The sequence below is a fragment of the Rhea americana genome, unplaced genomic scaffold (genome assembly GCF_003343005.1).
Source record: "Rhea americana isolate MKP2758 unplaced genomic scaffold, rheAme1 scaffold_135, whole genome shotgun sequence".
Lineage (NCBI taxonomy): Eukaryota > Metazoa > Chordata > Aves > Rheiformes > Rheidae > Rhea > Rhea americana.
This window is the reverse complement of record NW_028185428.1, coordinates 1922746-1943185: the sequence shown is the minus strand read 5'-3', so window position 1 is coordinate 1943185 and position 20440 is coordinate 1922746. Positions and strand designations below refer to the sequence as shown.

At 40.8% G+C, this 20440-nt stretch overlaps 1 protein-coding gene across 1 annotated transcript in view; it reads right to left on the bottom strand.

Annotated features, from left to right (window-relative positions):
* Positions 1-302: 302 nt before the first annotated feature.
* The window catches only part of NSG2 (neuronal vesicle trafficking associated 2), a 35085-nt gene continuing 14947 nt past the window's right edge, over positions 303-20440 (bottom strand). The window contains exons 4-5 of the mRNA XM_085298097.1: positions 2057-2167; positions 303-516 (exon numbers count right to left, since the gene is read on the bottom strand). Coding sequence (XP_085154223.1) covers positions 325-516; positions 2057-2167 — 303 coding nt within the window. The 3' untranslated portion in view covers positions 303-324. The remainder of the gene's footprint in view (positions 517-2056; positions 2168-20440) is intronic.

The window sequence follows — 20440 nt, the reverse complement described above, 5'->3', positions numbered from 1 at the left end:
TATCCTGTCTGGCTGTTCATCTAATTTGCTTTTTTTGTTTTTTAATTTCTTTTTCTAACAAATAGTTAAGCAATGATTTAAAAATATTTTTACATYGTAAGGTACAGTCAACATCAAACATGCCTTTGTACAAGAGCTTGACTCAGTTACAAATCAACGAGAACAATGCACAAAAAGAAATATCCATTAAGATGACTCCTGCACTTGGGTTCTATTTATTCTTGTCATGCTGTTAGCACAGCGCCCTTTCTCAACTAGAGCAATGCAGTATAGACATGGTGTTTTYCCCCCACCCTCCCACTTTCCCATCACCACTCATTAACTTTAATGACCTTCTGTCTTAGCAGCCTTGGCTTCATGGTTTACCGATCCTGAAGAAAGCCAGGGCGATACAGACCGGGAGCTGGTTTGCTTAGCCATGCTGTAGTGGCTGATGACAGTGTAGAATCTGCCCCGGGAGTTTGAATCCTGTGCTGAGTAGTATGCATCCAGCGAGGCCGGGATGCACCGCTTATGCTAGAAAGAGCGAGAGAGCAAGAGAAGTAAACAGAGGCCCCATCAGGCTTAGGTCATTCTGAAAATCTCAGTGTCAGTTGTTTGCAAGGATGATGTTTGACTCAGATCTGCTGCAGTAAGCATGTTTGTGCAAATCCTACCRCTTTTCATCTGCTGTGAGAATGCACAAAGTTCTCAGATAAGACTCAGTCAGCAGCCTTCAAAACCTGTTGCTATTAGCAATCCTGATGGCAGGCTGATCCGTTCATGGATTGGAAATGGGGACTATAAAATGAAGAKCTGACTAGTTAGGTACATTACTGGCATGCAGAGATTAAGGGCCCTTGCTGGAGTCCTAGTAGAGCATGTTGGGCTGCTCATATTACATACTAGATTGTAAAGCTCTGTAGYGTGAAGTCCAGAATTAATCCTCAGACAGGTAGAGGACTGGCAGAGGCAGAGTAAGCTTCTTACGTGCTGCTCTGTTACAGTGTGTTATCTCTGACCTGTAGGATGACCACCTTGAGAGGAGATGGTAGGAACTGTAGCCCAACTTGCTAGCTCTTTTCAGAGCTTCTTGTCTGTGCAGACACTGCCAATGAGTCTCCTCTGCTCTAGTGTGGACACTTGCATGCTAAGAACTGCACAGATAAAACAATTCATTTTGCAATAGCTGTAAAAGAGCAATGAAATAATAATGAATGTTGGACCAGAGTCAAAATAGTATCAAGGCCATAAAGGGCCTCAGGAGTAATTATTATTAACCCAACGCTCAATTCAATTTACTAGCCAAAATCTGTGTCCAAAACCTTTAATCTTTTCAGAAGTTCAGGTTTGGATCTGATTCTGAAATTCATGATTCCGCCCCAACTTCACTTTTATATAACCTAAGAGAATAATTCACGATGACTAATACACCAACATGCTTACTCTATCTTCCAGCTCACAGACTGCCCCCCATGTAGTCAAGACTCCTGTGAGTTTATGAGTTTATTCAAAGCAGTCAGTGAACTGTTTTGCAAACTTTTTTTTCTTTTAAATGTCAACAGACCAGGCAAAAATTTCTCTGTGGATATTTGATATAAACCCGCTGGATAGAGGGCTTTAAGCAATTAATTTTTGTTCCTCACAGAGGCTGAAAAGCGTCTCAAAAAGTGTAGTATGTGGGTAAATTTGGATTTCTTTAACAAAGGATGCATGTGCCAGCACTCTGGGAGTTTGCTTTGCATTAAAATGTACGCCAGAAAACCTCAGTCTCTTGAATGTGTGGGAAGAAAATGCAGGATTCCAGCTGCAATAAATACATTCACAAATACAAGGGATTGTTCCTGAACATCTGTCTGCAGTGTTCACCAAATGCTAATCCCAACAATTACAATGTAACAGTAGCTGACAGGGGCAGATGCAAGTCCACATTTCCCATAACAGTTTTCCCGTTTCAACACATTCTTGCCAAATGTTCTGTTTGGCCAGGTCAAAAAAAAGCAGACTGGACTGTAACCATGTGGTCAATTAGAGTCTATCATTATTTCAGGCAATTCATCTGTCTGAAGTTTCTTACCTTATAAACAAATCCATCTGGGCAACTGTGGTCGTAAGTAAAGGCTTTGTATACCACAAGAAACACTATGCAGGCCAGGAATGCAAGAGCCAGACTTATGAGAATAGTGACCTACAAAAGAGGGATAATATTACTCTACATATTTTAAAATGGCATATGAGCAACCTCATAATTAAATGACTTATAGTAACATCCATCATAACAGACTGCAGTCTTCACTCCACTGTGTAGTACTTAACTAAGCATGGTAATTGAATGAATGCTATATTCAATAGCCCTGAATTCTGACATCGTTTCTTCCCCTGCCCCCCCCTTAGACCTTCAGCAGTGCATATTCTTGTGTTTAACCCCTTGCGAATTTATGGGCTTTACTAAGGCATTTGGTGTCCTCGGAGGCTTTGTGTTCCCATGCTCTCAGCTGTTCAACAAAAAGCATCATCTGCTGACCCAGCAGGATCAACCAGCAGCCAACCAGAGTCCACAGGCATGGTCCAATCTGTGCARATAAGGCTGCCTTATAACCCTGGAAAGATCTTGACTTTCTGATAGCAGAGGTAGGTGAGCAAGTACAAAGAATAAAGACTYTGTAAAACATGCCCTGTTGCGCTTTCTAGGTGATGCTACAAGGTTAAATTCTGCCTTGAGTAGCTTGCAAAAGGAAGGGCGGGAGAAAGGTAATCCTTCTCTATTTATCAAAGCGATAAGGAAAATRTCACAACTACTGACAAAGGCCAGCCAGCATATTCTGCAGTATGTCTAAGAGTAGGCAGGCTGCAGGCATGGCAGGTGTCTCTGCAAGCTTCCCAGGTCCCAGTGCTGAAGGCACCTGACACAATAAGCTTTTTTGGACCCAAATATTCCTCCTCTGCACATTCCCAAACTGGCATTCCCATTGCTGAACTGTGTTTTTTTTTGCTGCAGCTCCCTTCTCTAAAAACCACCCATGTCTCCATTAAATGACCTTGTTGGTCTTGTTGAAATGTTTGGACTAAGTCGCCGATCCTTGACTTTAGCTGAGCTTTATCCTCCCTAGGGAATGAGCAAGGGTTCCAGACACGCTCTCATTCATCTAGGGAGAGGCTCAAGTTCATATTCGCTCCATCAGTGAAGTTTCACTAAGGTGCATGTTTTAGTTCGAACATCTGCATCAGCATCAGCCCCATCTCCCTCTTCCCCATCCCCAAATCTTTCCTGGTCCCAGCTGGTATTCAGCAAGTGTAGGATAAGAGGCTTTGTACTTCTGTTGCTTGAATTACAGCAGTCCATTTTGCTGAGGCTGCTGTCTCACACTGATCTGGATTGGCAGAAAAGAACAGCATAATCCCTAGGGCTGCAGTGCTACCATGCAAACCAGAGTGCATAATCAAATGAACTCACTTACTGAGATATTAGGGCAAGCACAGTAACAAGGTAAACATTTAAAACTGTTGCATGGGCAACCCTGTGGGCAGTTAGCAGCAGCAGCTCCCCAGCTAGCTTTGGCTTGCTGGGACTGGGCATTAGCAGCATTCGTTTTGTAGAGTGTTTGCCTGTGCTGGGAAGAGACTGCARTGTTCTTGTGCTCTGTGAGACAGTGTGGGAGCTTACATTAATGAAATTCCTACAGCAAAAGGGTGAGGCCAGGTGTGAGTTTACTGTAGGATAGGGATTCATGAGGAGTTTTACTTCCCCCCATCTCAATCTGTTTGCTCCTGAATTCCCCTTTCTCACTAGAGCACCAGAAGCCCAGTCTGGACTGCAAGTTCTCCCCAACTGATCACACCAAAAATCCTCAGCTGAGAACAGCAATGGTATGAAGAGGCAGGTACTGTGTGCCTGCCCCTGGCTAACATCCCATATCTGCAAGCRTGTTGCATGCAGCCACACCATACAATCCAGGGATGTTCTCACCTTCATGAAGGATCCTCCAACCTCCCCYTTTCCCCCAGTCTCAGCGCTGCATCTACATGTACTAAGAGTGGTCACTATCATTTACTGCCCTAGCAAGGAAAAAACACAAAATTTCCAGCTCTAAGTTACCAAGCTATTTGTCCAGCCACTCTTTTGTTGTTACAGTTAAGTCATAATCATCTGTATTTTTTCATATGGGTGTCTAAGTGGTAAACGTAGAAGCTATTCCTTCACTGAAATATATAGGAGATTGGTGACGGTAGAAAGTGGGGAAATAGAGCAGTTTATGAAGACCAATTTGGGCACAWCTCAGAATTCATCAATATAATATTATTAATATAACAATAATATTATATATTAGTAGTAGATCAATAAAGATATAATAATTACTTGATATTGATTCACACTGAATTTTGCTCTGATTCTCTGCTCTTGTCATTGTAGCAACTATAATTCTGAGAACCTATATAATATACAATCACTGCACAGACTCAAAGAAGCCACTGTAATTGCTTACAGTGCAAGAAGAGACTTCTCACTCTCATCAGTTCTGCAGAAGGATGTGTTGCCTGGTGAGATGTATTCCTAAGCACACAGAGCACTGGGACTATTACTGACAGAAGCTAAAGAAGTTCTGGCACTGTCACCTGCAACGCTAGAACATCCAGAGCTCAATTTTGGTGGCTGTTTTAAGGAAGAGGAGAAGAAAAGAGTGAAGTTAAATCTACATCCACTGTTAAATTTGACCCAACACATCCAGTTCAAAACTCAGGAAACAGACAGGTATGGAGATTCCTAAGTTCATTGTTAAGTCAGAATGTTTTAGAATAATACATAAAAAGATAAGAAGATTGGGGCTAATAGGCTTTCCCAGAGATCAATAGTTCACTGAAGCTCCAATCCTTCTTTTAGCATAATTATTCATGCTAACCTCCTCCTTGGGTCCTAGTCTGCTGCAAAAGGGGTCAATTAAGCAAAAGGCAGCTTCAAAGGGAAAAGCATGTACTGCTGTATCTCATCAAAGCACATGGTAAGAGAGTCCCAGTGCACTAAAGAGGTAGATAGTAGACAGGTAGTACAGTTGCATGGATTTCATTAGTTTGAGCAAGAAAATAGGGCCTCCACTTCTCCTCCAGCAGTGCAGATTTGCATGCAAGTTTGAATCGAAAGTTTGACTGGTATTATGATAGCTCACAGCCTTTCCCTGGGTTGGGATCCCTTGGGTTCCCAACCCAAGGAAGCAATTTCCCTTTCTATACTGCTGCAAACAAAGAAGGCTCATTTAGATTCCAGAGAGATGGAAACAGAATTTGACATGGTTTCTGCCCCAAGAAGAAGTCAGATTATAACTGAAAAAAAATACAAAAGCCTGACTTTGAAAAAAAATAGTCAAAATGAAAGACTTCCTGGATTAAGTGCRAACACTGTCTACTTTTCCAATGGAGGACCAGAGAAAAAGACCACTTTCCAGTATGACTCATCATAAGCCAGTTTTGCCAAGCCAACATGGAAGAGTATTTTCCCTTGTAGAATACATGGCCATCAACTCTTCCTTATTTAAAATAAGAGCATGTTAGGTCTGGCAACTTCCTGGGTAACAATCTTAGTAGCACTACAAAGATGACAATGTTACAATTCCCCTTCAAGGTTAGTCTGACCGCACTGAAGACGTACATGTTGTTCTACCAAAGCTAATGTTTAGAGAGCAGTCCTGGTCAAAAATTCAGAAAATAAGAACTGTTCAGCTTTCTGATGTGGCTGTTCTGCCCTAATTACAATGTACAATGAATGAAGAATTCTCTCTTGGGTTAACCTGTAGCTAAAGCCACCCACATGCAGGCGCACATAGCCTCCTGCACACATAATTACTACTGCCCTAGATCTATTTTGTTCTTTTCTCCCACTCTGCATCAGTTTCCTCCACCCCAGAGGGTTCCCTCAGGGCTGAGTCTGCTTAGAGAAGAGGATGTAAAAGAGGAATAGCTCCTGGACTGGGGGATATCTCCTTCACCCTGACTGACTCCTTGTCTGCCTTCCCCAAGAGTGGCCACCAAAGTCTGCTTCAACTTTTCTCACTCTGAGCCAGATAAAGTGGTAAAATTCTTCCTTTATTCTTTAAGAAAGAAAGAACTGAGCTTTTGGGGGCTAGAATGAATTTCCCTTGTATTGTTAAATCCCATGTACATGCACAGCCAAGGGAAATGACCATTACTAATGTGACAGGACTGGTTCCTTTCCTCTTGTCTGCCCACTAAGTCCCTAAAGATAATAAATTCCCCTCTGCTCTGCTGCTCTGCTCCAGCAAAGTGCTGACACCCAATTCATTACCTCCCAGGAGCAGGTCCCTCCTGTGAGCCTTCCCCTCCCTCCTGGGTGTAATTGAGCCCACTCTCACCTTCCTCCTGTCCTTTTATGCACTTGCAAAATTACAGCATGACACAATATTACACATGATGATACATAGTGTAAAACTGCTCTGGGATGAAATGTCACCTAAGATGTTGAAACTCAGAGGAAAGGGAAGAAAAATCCACCCCCAGATATTTTGCCAAGCCAGAGCTAAGATCCATCTCTGTAGCTATGCTAGAGAATACAAAGCTTCATTAACATTCAAACACCAAAGAATCACAGAGCTGCAATACCTAATAAACCTCCACTTTTTTTTATGAATAACATGAACCTTGGCAGTCTCTAAGCAATATAAACACTCACAGAGGGGAAATAAAATTTAGTGAGCAGATAAAATCTAGGAGTGCTGCAGGCGTGAATCTGTCATGTGTGACTGCTCTACTGGGTAAATGAAGGGGGAGATTTTGCCCTCTCCATCCCCAAAGCTGTATATAGTGACCAAAGATTCACTTAAAAGGGAGGGGGGTTGTCTTCTGGTAGGAAGAAGAGAGAACATTGTTACCACACTAAAAACTCCCCAACAACCACGAAACATGGAAAAAAAGGCTTGATCTAAGGCCCTTGAAATCAGTGAAAGATTACGTCAGCTTCCCATCAACAACAGTGCACTTGGCTTGGTTCCTCCCCACCTTTCCCACAGATGAAGTGCATGCTGCATTCTCCCAACAACATGGATAAAAACAGACATATCCTCATAAAACAACAGGACATAAGTTGCCATTAGGTTTTCCTCCGGTGAGATGATATCTAATTGCTACCGTGTTCCTGTCAACCTGGCTTTCATGCAGTATCCATCCAAATATCTTTCTAACTGTGTTTGATTCAAATGGCTGCCCATGGTTCTTTTTCCATCAAAAATTCTCTTTGAAAAATCTTATTTAAAAGCAAACAACAGAACAATGCCACATCCAAACATCAGAGCATTCTTTTAACWGACTCTTCCATCACAAGGTTTCTACATTTTTGTTCCTTATGTTTTCTCTGGCAATATTTTTCTGTGTCTTGACCTTAGTTTTCASAGAGGCTGTGCACTCTCCCATGGAAGTCAGCAAGAGCTGGGAGCACCTGATCCCTCTGAAAAAYGAGCCGTATGGGCTTTGACTTGCTCATGGAGATCTGACAACAGTGTTGACAACCTGCTGAGCTACGGAGTCTGCAATGAGCTGACATACACTGGCCTTTGGGCTGGTATGGACTGTCCCACAAATCAGTGAGGTAGTTCAGTGTCTAAGAGCCCCAGGTGATTGAACTCTCTGGAAATATCTAGGGGAAAAAAAAGGAAGATGAGAAAAGCAAATCCTGAACTGAAGTTGGTGGGAATACTACTGCACACAGCAGATATCCATAAGGAACATTTTTCAGGTCGTGTAGGTGGGGGAAGGGTCTGTCAGCAGACGGCAGTTCCCTCAAATTTATGCACTGTTTGAACTGAGTTGACAAACACTTTTTTTTTCCTCAGTGGGATTAGATGCAGACTGCTCTCTATTAGTATTCTGCATCCAGCCCATGTTGGTGAGTTGTGGAGGTGTGTTTTTTTTTCAATTTAAGCCACATATTACTTGCATTACCAGCTAGAGGAACATAACTTATAATCATGGCTTTGGTGTCAGGGCTTGTCATTCTACCTTTATGTTTTGTTCACAGGCTCTGCTGATGGTGTAGCATACTGTGAGGACTCAGCATAAAAATGGCAAAAAAATCAGATAGCAAAAATAACATGGGGACTCAAATGCAAGATACCTCACAGAAGATGATGTCTTACAAAACTGTAAAACAACAMCTTATAAAGACTTAAAGGATTTTTTCTAAAACAAAACACAGTTAAACTATGAAATTAAGCACAGTTAATCTAACAAACTTACACTGTACAAAATTGCTAGCTGAAGGAGCTTAGTAAGACATTCAGCAGTAGACATTCATATAAAGAGCCTTCACATGGCTTAAACTAGGACTCAATAAAATAAAAGGGGCAACCTTGCTGAGTTCTCCTATTTGAAGGCATAGATCAGTCATTCAGACCCAGATGCACAAAGGCATGCAGGTGTCTGAGCCCCCTTTAGTTTCCTATAGGACACTGAAATAGGTGATAATTAGGCAACTCCTGTAGGCCCAGGTGGCTTTAGAGGGGTAAGAAATGTCCGTTCTGGGCTTTTGTGCATATTCTTCTGATACATCTGGCACTGGGTCAGTAAAATGGGCCAGTTTTAGTCTGAGACAGCACCACAATCTCAGTGGTCCACTACTAAAACTCAGTGTCATCACTGCTCAAAATCGGGCAGCAGCCTTATTATCTGCTCCCTAAAATTCACTTGGAGGATTGCTGTGCTGCCCTCTCTTCTGTCCATCCAGCTGCAGTGGTCACCCAGAACTGCCTGTCTTTGTGGACCACGCACAGGGCCCATAGTGCCCATGAGTCAGAAACCACCCTCCACTTCCTAAGTGGAGCAATTCTCGTGACACATATAGTGTGATCTCCGCCAATCCATCTGAAGGAAATAGTGCAGAAAAATCTCTCCCATACTCATGTAACTCTTCTTGTGCAGGGCTTTTCATTAACATAGGTGGGATTTCTTATGTATCTATCAAGCAAGTTCTTTTTCTAACCCTGGCAAACAAATGTGTGACTCTGGACACCTTTCCTACTGCTCAGAGCACTCAATATATATGCTCATATATGCTCAAGATATGAGTACAGTTCTGAAGATGTTGCAGCCAGGGAGAACAGTGCTGTCTGTAGAAGAATCTGCCAGACAAGTAGCACCTAAAGAAGATTTAATGATGTGCTCAGATAGAGTTATTTGTAACCATGGAGGAGATCAGAGTTTGCTTCATGGGTAAAGATCATTTGCCATGAAAAAGTCCCTAAAAATTCTGCACAGTTTTCCTAATCTTAGCAGCTGTGGTGGGAATAGAGGATCTCAGAAGTCAAATGTCTCTGCCCATTCCTGCGCTATATTCTCATGCTCTCTCCACGTTCAAGTTTGTCAGGAAACAATGCCACTGTGGATGTAAGGTCTGGTTCTCTAAGATACATCCAACGTTGCTAGGTTTCGGGAAATTTTGTGACCTTTTATAGGCAATTCAGTCATAAGAAATTCTGTTGTTTTTAATTTTCTCTTTGCAGAAGAAGAAAGACTCTGAATGCAGAAGAATTCAGTACTAAACAAAATTGCCAGAATTTCTGTCAAGATTATTTTCACTGGAGGGTGCAACAGCAATGAATGACAGGCTTTTTCCATTGTTTACGCTAGGATCATTTCACTCGGAAACCCATCAATTCATTGACAATGCTGTTAACTTGCACACAAGAAGAAAAAACTTGAAATCATCAATCAATTTGCCACGCAGCCAGTCCCAGAGGTCCTGCTGCTCAGTAGAAAAGTTTCAGTTGCAAGGGCAACTCACTACAAGTTCAAGAGGATTCCATTTAGGACAGTAATTTTTTTCCATTCAACCCATAAATTCATCAAACTGACAATTAGATGTTAAGAGTGACAACATCAAATCTGGACATGAAAGCTACAGCTAAACTGAAAGACTTAGGGGCACTTCCCAGCTCTCAGATCCTGCTGTATTTCCTGGCTGCCTCCCACCTGTATGCCAGGATGAAATCCAAATGTGAACCACCCCACCATCTGAATCAGCTGCTAATGTAAGAAAATCTAGGCATGTAGGCAGGGAGAGAGCCACACGTTGGCAGGTCACTAAGATCAATCAGGAGAAGGAGAACTCAGAAATATACTGCCAAGCATAGCTGCCCCACTGCTCAGACTCAGCCAAAGGAACAGTGTGCTGCACTGCCCTCTTATACAGAATGATTTGCTCTGCTTGTAAAACCTGTCTGGCTGCACTTCCTAGAAAATAGCATTTCACATCTGATTTAGAACAGTCTTTCTGTAATAAGTATCTGTTTCTGCTAATTTTTTGAAAACAATTTACCYTGTGGAACTTTGGAAGGGTGGATCAGGCTAACTGAAAAATAGTGGCACACTTGAGTTTTTGTAATAGCTTAGTATTGTTCAGGAAGATGTAGGATTTGTCTTTCATTATTACAGCACAGCTATATTCCAGATGGTTTCCAGATTCTTAAGCAGCCTATAGGAGATGCTTTGTAAGAGGAAAATGTCTTCAGTTGTGTACCTAAGTCTTCAGAGCTATAGAAAATAATCCTCTGTGCTAATGGCTTCTTAGACGAAGCTTAAGGAGTTTTTTGTTCTTATCTTAGAAGTCATAACTATAAAAAAATTTGGCCTCAATTCTCTTCTTGACTTCTAAGAGCACTGAATGCTATCCATGAGGAAGATGTCTTGGAGTAGGGAAATATCTCACATCTGCTGCACTATTTTATGGAATCCCTTCAGCTCACATAGCTCAGGAATCAAATCCAAATAACTTGCAGGGTTAAAACATGAAATATAGAGAGAGGGTTGTCTCCCCAAAAGTCCCAGAGGTACCCACTTGAAGCAGTATGAGATATCTTTGAGCCATGTATTGTGTCAGCCATATCCCCTTTGGCTCTTATCTATCATTTCTCCACTAGCAAACCTCTCTACATTCACAAATCTAAAAAGAAGCATTTATCTGCTGAGATGACTTGGTACCCACCAGCAGTTCCTCTGCTCTGTGCCTTGCAATACTGTGAGGGCAGAATGAGTGTGGAACAAGAATACCATGTTTCTAAGCAATTTGTCAAATAATTAAATTACGTGCACAATAACTAGCTGGCTCAATTATATTAGCCAGTCTCCATCATGTAATATAATTTCTAGTGGCTGTTTAGGCACTAATAGCCTCAGATCTTTTTAACTGTGCCTGGTGCCAGCTGCGGTCTGCATGACGTCTTTCTGTGCCAAGTCAAAACCCTGGAACAGAAAATTCACGGCTCAGTTTACGAGCCCCCATTCCTTACAGAAGTTCTAAAATACCATTTCCAATAAGGGTGCTTTGACCGTTGAGGATCAGTGAATTTCCACTTAGATAAATAAAAAGCTCTGCTTGTATTACTTTGTTTTCTTTTCTGGCATTTAATGCTGTAAGAAATCTTTCTTCTAACACCTTAATAAAAATTCACTGGAGGACAGACCAAACAGCTGTTTTTTGCCTGCTAGCAACAAACGTTTTCAAATATGTGCCATGTCACACGTGACATGCAAAAGTCTATTATTTATACTATGTCGTCTGTGCAGAAACCTGCATGACTTGCTTCTACAGGAGCAAGCCACACAAACTCCAATTTCAAGCTCCTGCTGTTAAAGAAGTGTAAAGCCCTTTCCCTCAGGGTACTGCTCCGGCACAGTCCCTCCTGCTCAGCCTAGGCTGCTATATGCAGATGCTATCGTATTGCTTCTAGAACTCCARCGTGGCAGTGTTCATGGTGAGCGTACTTCACACGAGGGCTCACCGGGGTTTGGCTATCAAAGTGTTCCCYGGGTAACCTATGAATTCAAAGCCTTTCCATTTTGAATTAGAAATATGAAGCTTTAGTCCTGTGAATGACTTACAAAAGCTACTATTTTTAAAACAAACAACAAAAATGAATAATCTTGCTGATTATGATGCCTTCAAAGGCATGAGGCCAATTTCATTAGCTGTGGATCTGGCCCAACAGGCTTAATACATCTGCAAGTATTAACAGGAGGGAGCTCAGGTCTGTTTAACATTCAGTCAGCAGCCTGCACTGCTTTATAAATAGAGAAATGGAACATTACATGAAGGGAGAAAAAAGAGAGTAAAGCATTTCACTTTGCTGATTTTTTTTTTTTTTTTTTTTAGCATTCTGTGGTTTGGCTGCAACATTCAGAATGCACTTCATAACAGTGAATAAACTTTGCCTTGGCTTCAGTCAGCTGAAATCTGGCTTCCCCCTCTATCCCATATATTAGCCAAACTAGTTTTAAGCATATTTCTTTCCATCTCAAATGCTGACAAGAAAATTATCTAACAAACAGGGCTTATTGGGGAGGAGGGGAAGAGGGGTGCCAGAAGGAAACATAATGTCATTGTGCTGTTGAAAACAAAAATACAGTGTATKAAATCAATCAAACTAAATGAAAACTGCAATTAATTTTGTAATTAGTGTACTGGGTATTTCCATCCAGTCCCTTATGAATATCTTATCCAAGCTCTTAGCTCCAGTTGTTACAATACAGCAAAGGGTCAGCTGAAGTTTCTGGTCTATAGCTCCTTTCTCTCTCCAATATATTATGGTTTAGAGAATTCAGATTCAGCAGGTCTACCCTACAAACCCTTACTCATGTGAAAAGTCTCTGGCTCAAATTTTTAGACATTTTCTGCATGACAATTAACATTCTTCTTTTCTCCCCAAATCAATTAAAACTGAATAAAAAAGTCTCTGAACAAATTTCTTCAGTTGATTATTCTGTCAGTGAACATCAATGGCAAAAATAAATTACATTTGAGGTATTTTGTCCACTTTTGCAAAAGAGAGAGATAGAGAGTTTGTGTGTATAAAAAGGATATAAAACATGAATATACTTTAAGGAATGATCCATTTCATTATTTCATATAAAAAAACATATCTTTTTTTTTCTTTTCTTTGTTAGGCAGTCCTCAATCCAGTTTACATAGCATTCCASTTAAATCAAAATGTATGTTTTAGACATGAGAAGTCTTTGTGGCTTGACCATCTTTGGACCTAATCTGTGCCAGAAAAACAGGTATTAGCTGGTAACTATGAGAAAAACCTCAGACTTTTACATAGACAGGGGAATGGAAAGCTGGCAGAGTTTATTGTACCATATCTAGGGATGCCATCAGAACTATCTGTTTTTCAGTGGCTGAGCCACAAATCCATGCTCAGCTCTCACAGCTCAGAATTGTCACTGATGAGCACAAATGGCACTGTCAATCTATCTCCATGCAAGCTGTGAGACTGACTGGGGCACATATGACCTGTCCTCTGTTGTTCCCATTACTGCCAGAAAAGGTGGAGAAGAAGAATGATTGCTGAGCTCCAGCAGAAAAATGATGAGCAACATTTCTTATTTCCTTCCATATGCACCACAAGTGGGAGTGTAAGAGCAGCCTGAATCCATGCAGCTGCAGGTTTGCATCAGATACAAGAGGACCAGAGGCCAGGCAAGGCAGGGCACTGGATTTGTCTCAGCGGGGAAACCATGACCCTCCACACTGCAGTGGAAAATAATTCTTACTACCAACCTCCAAAGGTGATCCAACGCTCGAGCTCCAGACAAGTCACTCCCTGGAGAAGACTTAGGTGCAGTGAGGACCTGACATGTCTTCAATAGAGATATAGCAGAGGAAGGGAATAACGTAACAGCCTGAGGCACCGCAGATAGAGCAGCAGGGAATCTGAGATCGCTGGGAAAGGAGATTTCCMGATGATAGTTGAATACTCCCAAAGGGAGTGAATAAGCATCCAAATCAGTCGCTGGAGACTAAGAGACATCCTCATACCGAAATCTACCCAAGACCCTCTTTGACTCAATAGGAAACCACTACACCCTCCCCTATGCTGTTGCCAGCAGGACACAAAGATATCTGAATGCTACTGCCGCTGCTTATGTGCTCCCTTGTGCCTGCCACCTTTCCAATTTTCCTCTACTTTCCCCCTTGCTTCGCTGGATCACACAGCCCATCAGAGAGCTGTGCAGTGTGCMGCCCGGAAACAACATCTCAGCCACATTAGCAATTATCACCAAAGTGAGAAAAATCTCTGTGTATTAGAGCGTGTTCCCTCCCTCGAGCACCACTCACATTAGTCAGTGTAATGGGATCTTTCAGCAGCCACTCTGCATCTTGGCGATAACTGATGTGATGTGGCAGTTGCCATGGAAACATTGTTATTGTTAGTATTAAAAAGCTGTAAGGAAAATTGTTCTGCTCACACTCAGAGGACCCCTTCTCTGTGAGTTACTCCTGCCCTGTGGTAACTTAACAATTAAAGGATCCTCTAATTTTATTTATCTATTGAATAAGCACAATAAAACACCCCAGATTACTTTTTTGGTATTCATTTCTCTGCAGGTCAGAGGGGGAGCTATAACTGTAGAGCAATAGTCTATAGGTGAAAAGAGAACACAGAGAAGCTTGTGGGAACCACAGTGTGGAAAGGAGTGCAGGAAAAGTGTTAGGGGGCACAGAAATATGGGAATGCCACAGCCTGGGAGGTACAGGAGAGCACAGGAGGTGACCACCTGCCCAGTTACACTGATGATGTGTCCTTTAAAAATAAGGGCGGGATGGACAGCTAGGTAAATGTGCACATTCAGGGAAATGAGGCATTTCTCCAAGATAAGCTCAAGGYGCAGTCATTGGGCAGCACGTCTGGAGGCCACACGGCACTCCTGTGTACCATACTGTGCAAGACACTGGTGCTTATGCCTTGGCAGAACTTACCTATGGACCCAAAAGTGATTAAGATCCATCTCTGCTGAACAGCAAAATCTCCCATTTTCTTCCACAGGCAGCCTTCTCTCCAAACATCAGTGCCTGTCATATGAGGACCCTCCCACTACAAGATCTAGCTAAAGACCTTGAGGATTTGATGGGTCAGATTCTACTGGTGCAAACAAGTAAAGCATCTTAAATTTCAGTAAAGTTGCTACCAACAGGAAATCAGGCCTTGGCCCTAGCCCAGGAAAAAAAAAAAAAAAAGGAAAAGGTATCTTTCTTAACAAGGAGCCAAACATTTCAGATGCAAGCTTGTTTTTGATAATGAAATATTACTGCATCATAGTCTGTTTTGTAGGGTGTGGCTGGAGACAGAATTTGTTCTTTTGCATTAGGTCAGAGGAAATTGATTGTTTCAATTTGAGTATTTCAATAAGAGAGACATTTATATGGRTTATACTATATTTTAAGAACCTGATGAAAAGTGTGTTGAATCATTACATCCACTGGATATTGGAACTGCATGTACTACAGTAGTTTTGGGGGTGGAGGGAGAGTAGGGTAGGTTGATCTAGTGATAAGAAATCTATTGTTACTGCATACTCAACAGGAACGGATTACACAGCCAGTGACTCTGAAAATGAATCTTGCCACGTTATAGCAAAAAGAGTGAAGTTCCCAGTCTTGTTCAGTGAAGCAGTGATCAATACTTGCAACTGATTTTTCCAGCTAGATAAATCGCTCACAAAAAAATGTCTTCTTAAATATCTCAATTTCTCCCCCACACACCCACTCCCAACTTGTTCTACTGCAGACATGTACATGGTTTAATTACTGTAACTCTGAGAGACTGGTAACTTTACCTTTGTTAAGAAAACGATCCATGAAAAGGAAAGAACTGTGAAAGACTGGAGAGATCAGGTAACTATGGTAGGTAACTATCACCCAGGTGTTTCATTAAATCACTGTCTCCCTGGAAAGGCAGTAATGARTAGTTCTTAGAGCATTTAGTGATAACAGTGGTCAAACTGGATGTGCAGTGAACTCACTTGCGTAATAAAGAGCATAACTTGTGCRAAACCAGTAACTGACTGGTAGCTACATGTAGATTCAGCCTCACTCTCTATGTTATAAACTCCAGCTAAGCCTGTGCTAAAAGGCTTCTCCACCTCAGGCTTTAGTGGAATCCTAAGGGAAATGGAAAAATCTGGGCAAACTCAGGACTAGCACAGGACTGCCTACAATCCTGTTCAGGAAGTCTGACTCGGTCAAGCACAAAATCTGTCAGCAACTATTGTCCTGTTCTCCACAAAATCTGTCAGCAACTATTGTCCTGTTCTCCGTCTCGTTTCTTCTTAAGTAGGGTACTGATGTCTTGAACCCAAGTTCCAGCTAAGTGACAGTTGATAAAGTGGATAGAAGGCTTAAGTTTGCTTTCAAACCCACTCTTCACCTCATAACAGCTTCTGTCTTGCTTCTGTGTTATCTGGACTGGTTGAATACATTGCAAGGAAAAAGACAAAAAGAGTCACTGGAAACCCGGTCCTACAGAAGAAAAAAGACTTTTGATTCAATGGATAACCTGCATGAAAAGCAAAGGAGTATTTGATCTCATTTCAACATTGATAGAAAGAACTAAAGGTGGAAACTCAAGGGAATGATGATACTTACATATGAGAGATTATTCTCAAAAGCTGTAACACAGAGTATCACTGGCAAAGGAAACAGTAAGCCCTATCTCAAATACATAGACTTAGATCTGTTGTTCCAGAAAGGAACAGAATACGTAGAGTCATCACATTTGCAGACTCTTTCTGCTAACTGACGTATCAGCACTGATATGACAAAGCACGGTAACACGCACTACTTTGAAAGAAAGCGAAGTAGAAAGCAAACACCAGACACCATTCCCCTCCAGACTGAAAGATCTTGATACACATCATTGCTACAAAGTGAGATCTTTGAGGTTCAAAAACTTCCTAGAGGGACACTCCCCAAAGGCGTAAACAGTCTGGAGGAGACGAGGTCTATAATCACTGCTGGTCAGCTTAGAAAAGTGTTGTCATTGCTTCTCTGTGGAGGAGTAAAACGGTGAAAGAAATTTCTTAYGTATGGACAGCTCAACCATAATGCTCTTTTAACATTATTTTCTTGTAACCTGCTACACACAACTACTTAAACATGTGTTATAAAGTATGCATGGGGTGACTCATCCAGCTGAAGAATAAGCCTAATTGGTCAGACTATCAGGACACTGTGTGCTGAGCTATAGAGAATCATAATCTCATCTATTAGGGGATGTGACATGTTGCAGAAGCTATCTAAAATTCCTGGAAGAGGTAGTGTGAAATAAGAACCGTTGCCTAGGGACAGTCTCTTCTTTATGATAATTAAAGAGCTCAGATCTGTACTATTCTGGATGGATGAAAAATATGCATGCGTAAGCTTAGATTCTGTCTTCGACATGCTCATGCTAGAAAGTCGTCTAATAATTTATTAGCCTCTTCAATAAAAGATATCCAAAAGGCAGGATAAAGGGCATTTGTGGATTTGACTGCCATGCTCATAAGGTTCCAAAATTCCCGCCAGAGAGCCTGCTCTTCTTTATAATGCAGCTACATTATTCAGAAAAAACAAGAACTTGGTGAAAAAAAATTTCTTCTTCCCTGAGAACATTCCCATACCAAATGACCAGAATTGAGAGGAAAGAAAAGTACTTCACAGACTGATAYAGGAATGTGAAAAACCACTCCAAAGAGCTTATTGGCACTGCACCAGTAAGTGTTTATAGTGCCTATATCCACTCCTATATAAATACCAGCAGCATTTTCCCCTACACATATTTATTAATGCTGGAGATTCATTTTGCTATATTTGTCTGAATTGATGATAAAGCCATTTCTTTTGGATGAAAAATAAAATACAAGGCAACCTACTGCATATTCTCCAAGATTCTCTGAGACGTCAAAGCAGTGCAATAGCACCCTCTTGGCTATTTCTTCACATGGTCTTACTGTCCTGTCTCTTTCMCCAGCATAGAGGTACCAGATGCTGAGACACATATCAGTCCACCTACATTTGGATGGACCTTCAGCCTTTATCATGTATCCTGCAGAAATCAATGGGATGATTCATTGCTTCTTCCACTGTACAACTATCAACAACCTGGCTTAAGTATATATGAATACTTTAATTTTAATCAGCATTAGTAAGAACATGTGGATGATATTTCCAACGCATGTCTTACTGGAAAGCTATACAAAGCAACCAGCCAGCAACAGAAAATATGATGATCTCATTTATACTGTCTGGGTTTTTTAAAAAAGCTTTTAAAGGTACAGCCAAACTGAGATAATAAAAGTTAAGTATTTACTATGATCTGCTATTACAAAAAAGAAATGTCAAATGATTTCATCAGTACCAGATAATAGGCCTGCTTATAACCAGAGGGCAGTATTTTTAATAACTTCACTAAAAATATGCACTGGCATAAAAATGTGGTGCAATAAAGAAAAAAAGTACAAAAGGTAATGAAATATTACCTATTATCACAGCTCATTTTGGTCAGGAAATAATACTACAAACTTAATACGATACATGAAAGCCTTATGAAAAGCAGGCAAGGAGAGGCTTATAGTCTTATCCAGTATTAGGCAAGAGGCTGAGTGATTAATAAGTTGGCATTGAAGAGCAGAGAATGAAAATCATATGGACTTTAGGGAAAGGAAATAGCTTTAAAAAAAATGAAAMTGTCATGCTGCCAGGCTGCATAAGAAGAGACACGGCTCCCACAGCAACCCCCACCGCACCGCAAAGGTGAACACATGATGGGTATCGTGCTGGGAGCGCTGCTAAGGCCCCCTGCTTCCCCACGCCAGCTGCCCTTGGCCTCCGCTCGCACACACGCGTAAGCAACGGAAAAGCTAAATCGAAAAGATGGAGGGGAGAGGAAAAAAAAAAGAATACTTCAAAAGGAGGTCTTGAATGCAAGACCAAGCTGGAGATTTGAATTATTCAAAAAAATAAGGTACCCCATAGCAGAAGTAGATGAAATGAGATTTATCCATTGCAGTGCACGAGCTACACTCCTACCTAATGGGTCTCCAACATGCTCAGTGCGTAAGGATGAGGTGTTCTTGGCTGCTTTTTTAAATAACAAAGCCAGATCTTTGGATGGGATTAAAACTTGGTCTTGTGCTGATGCTACCACTGTTCAGGGCTGCCGCAGTAAATTTTAACTATCCAAGGGTGCACTGTTACAATATCAACAATAATGCCATTTATTAAGGGCCACTGGCCCAACATGTCACTTCTCAGGTGATTTTACTGCTGTTTCTCAGGTACATTGTATCTGGTTCCGATTTGTATGTTGTTCACACTGGAAAGTGCCTGTGGTAGTTTCCAAAACAGTGATTTCCAAGCTGTGGTTAAATTAGCATTTACTTTACTAGTGGTAGCTATGGAGCTGTACTATTGGTGGTAAATAGGTACTACACAAGCAACAAAATCAGTGAAGAATTCAGTCAAAATCAACAGCATGATAAGCCCCAGTAAGTAATTTAGATCAAAATGTGTTATGCCAACTGGAAAAAAAAATAAAAAGGAAAAAAAAGAAAGAAAGAAAGAAGGAAAGAAGCTAAACATTTATTCATATGCTAAAATAAATCACACATTTAAGTATTCTGGATCAAAGCAATAGAAATACCCTAGTAAAATATATGTCAGTGAATTTCTGGAAAAACAGAAAACAGTGCCATTGTGTAGTGTTTAGGAGACAGTAGCTCAAACTTTCTCCTTTCAATAAGTTGAATGTCTCATCTTGAAGTTTATCAAAGATGAATGATAACAGTTTTTCCTAGATCGTATTACTATTTTGATAGAAACGTTTATTATAATTATTTTCTAGTAATTTAGAATAAAACTGTGCTTTCTAATATCTAAGCAAACTTAGAAAAAAATGGACAAAATGAGAGGCTACTCAGTTCCTTGAGTCAGTTCCTGCCGAGTTTCAAAGAAAATATTGTATACTCTTTTGCAAAAATTCACGAGCTCAAATCCTAGCTCTTCAAAGGACAGGACTGTTCAGTAAACATTATATTCAACCTCTTAAACTTATTCATTATATTCAACCTCTTTCCCTATTGAATCTGTCTAAACACCTTATTTAAATCAGTGATATTTTCATTGACTTTGAAAATGTGAAATCAGATCTCATACTTTTATCACTCACGTGACCAGTGGCTTGAGGAAAAGGATCATCATTTTTCAATACAAACAGGAGGAAATACTAGGTGCTACATGCTTGGAGTCTGATTTCAGGAGGAACTGAGCCATTCTAATTTGTTGCAGTAGAAAGGAACTGGGTATACTTAATAATTCTTGAGTTTATTCCCATGTCTGAGTACAATTTTGAAAGGAAGCACACTTTTCCTCAGAAAATTCTACTTCCTCTCAACTAAAACTGCTGCAGACCAGGATATGCTCACATGTATCTCTTATCTCTCTTATTTAGTTTGAAATGACTTTTCACTTATAATAAAATTATACAACAGTAAAGTATTTTAAATATTAAAAGAGTTGGCTGGCTACAGATCAAAGGTTTTTTAAATGTTGAAATAAAATGTTTCAATCAATCTTTAGTATTTTTTTAATTAACACAAATGATTTGGAAAAAAACCACATTCAAACCTTTTTTACTTTCAGTTTGGGCTG